Source organism: Amphimedon queenslandica, unplaced genomic scaffold, assembly GCF_000090795.2.
Source record: "Amphimedon queenslandica unplaced genomic scaffold, v1.1 AMPQUscaffold_10661, whole genome shotgun sequence".
Lineage (NCBI taxonomy): Eukaryota > Metazoa > Porifera > Demospongiae > Haplosclerida > Niphatidae > Amphimedon > Amphimedon queenslandica.
The window spans coordinates 1-1,862 of record NW_003549084.1 but is presented as its reverse complement, the minus strand read 5'-3'; the positions used below and the strand labels follow the sequence as shown (position 1 = coordinate 1,862).

General features: G+C 36.0%; 1 protein-coding gene across 1 annotated transcript; it reads left to right on the top strand.

Annotated features, from left to right (window-relative positions):
• Positions 1-6: 6 nt before the first annotated feature.
• On the top strand, positions 7-1,680 carry LOC109589976 (uncharacterized). The gene is made up of 6 exons (XM_020005944.1): positions 7-486; positions 561-661; positions 714-869; positions 977-1,181; positions 1,234-1,290; positions 1,338-1,680. The coding sequence occupies exons 1-6, from the start codon at positions 354-356 to the stop codon at positions 1,673-1,675; spliced, it is 990 nt and encodes a 329-aa protein (XP_019861503.1). The 5' UTR covers positions 7-353; the 3' UTR covers positions 1,676-1,680.
• Positions 1,681-1,862: the final 182 nt, after the last annotated feature.

Below are 1,862 nucleotides of genomic sequence, written 5' to 3'. Positions count from 1 at the left end.
CTGATGGACTCTTCTCTCCAGTACATAGCACTGTCTATGAAGCTGCTGCTCAAGGTCTATGGGGAGGAGATTTTGAGTTCCCTGGAGGCACACATCTGATCAGTAGTGTGTGTTACATATCTGTGTCTCCTACTGTTCCTGAACTGGATAAACCAGTGATTGTACAGCTAGTACATTGTGCTCATTTGAGCTCTGAATCTCAGAGTGAGTATTTGAGCTTTGTAGTAGCTAAGGTTCAACCTGGTAAACAGTGCGGCCCTTTTAAGTTTGAGTTTTTACCAGGAGGATCATTCTCACCTGAGTCTCAGACTGGCACTATAGAATTGAAGAGTTTCTCACTGGTTGCTATTGTGATGGGTGGAGCCACACTCGGTGGTGCTGCTGGTATTGTTGCTGGAATTGCTGCTGGTGTAGCTGCTGTACCTCTTACTGCCATAGCTGCTGTTGGAGCAGCAACTGGTCTAGCACTGACTGCTTTTACTTATGGTTAGTCAACCACTAACCGTAGATACTATATTCATTATCATCATCATTATTATTACATATTTATGTACATGTAGCTCCTACTTTCTATTGCCAAGCATTATTTTATAAGAAGTGCTTATTTCATAAAGTAGTGATGAGTCTAGCTGTACTGCAAGATTTACCTTCTTCTAATGAGGTATGTACACACTGGGTTGTAATCATTGCATATTTCATACTATTTTGTATAGTTGCTACAAGTACATCCTGCTGCTCAAGCTCTTGGTGACTTTGATACTAGTTTTCGTTTTACTTTTTCAAAAAGGAAAGACCATCTCTTGAAAGTAACTGATATTCCTTCAGAGAACAAAAATGGTTGGAGATTCACATTATGTAATACTGATGCTGTAAGAACATTGTATATTCTACTCTTTCTTAAATTAATTCAATCATTTTGTATTATTTTAATCTTTTTTAAATTTTTTCTGCTTTTCTTTTTTAATCTCTCTTATAGATTACCCAGGGTCATGTTGCTGATTACAATTCTGGTAAAAGTGGTCAGTTACCATACATTCAATTATCAGTAGAACCTGATGAAACTGATGCTACTAACAAGCTGTCTCATGCTTTATCTATTGATGGTATAGAAACACCATCAGTTGCTCACTGGAGAATTGAAGTATCAAAGAATGAAATATCATCACTTGTTCCTTCATCAGGTAACTAATTGAGTGTGTACATGATATTACTTTATGTATGTATTCATCATAGCATCAGCCACTACTGCAGTACAAACTGGAGCACAAGCTAGTCCTAGTGTATCTACAGGTATTGTATTTTGTATTATTACTTGATTTTAATAATAGACTCAATAGATCAACAGGTCCAGCAATCATCATTTGATCCTCAACTATCAGTAACAGCTTTTAGGAAACAGTTTGAAGCTTTATCAAAATTGTTATCTGTGTCTTTTAATAGACTGGCAGTTGCTCCTGCATTGTTTGGTGAAGGTCTCATCACATTTGATTGTTATAAGAATGCTACTGAAGGAAGTAGCAAGACAGAAGAAGAGAAGAGTACAGGTCTAATGATATCACTAATGTCTACAATCAGTACACAACCTGAATTACTAACTGAACTGATTAATGTATTAAAAAGAATAGAACCATTTAAACTAATAGCAACTAAACTAGCTGAAGCTTCTTCTCACTAATAACTTGCCTTTCAATTTTATTATTATGGTTGTCATCAAGAGTGTACTCTTGATTTTTTTATAAAGTGCAATCAGATAGTTACTTGAATGGGTGGGACTCATCAGTAATGTCCCAACTGGATCAGCTGTATCAGCAAGCATGTTTCCACATGAGCTATTATTTTAATTCACATTACTTTTGATTTAA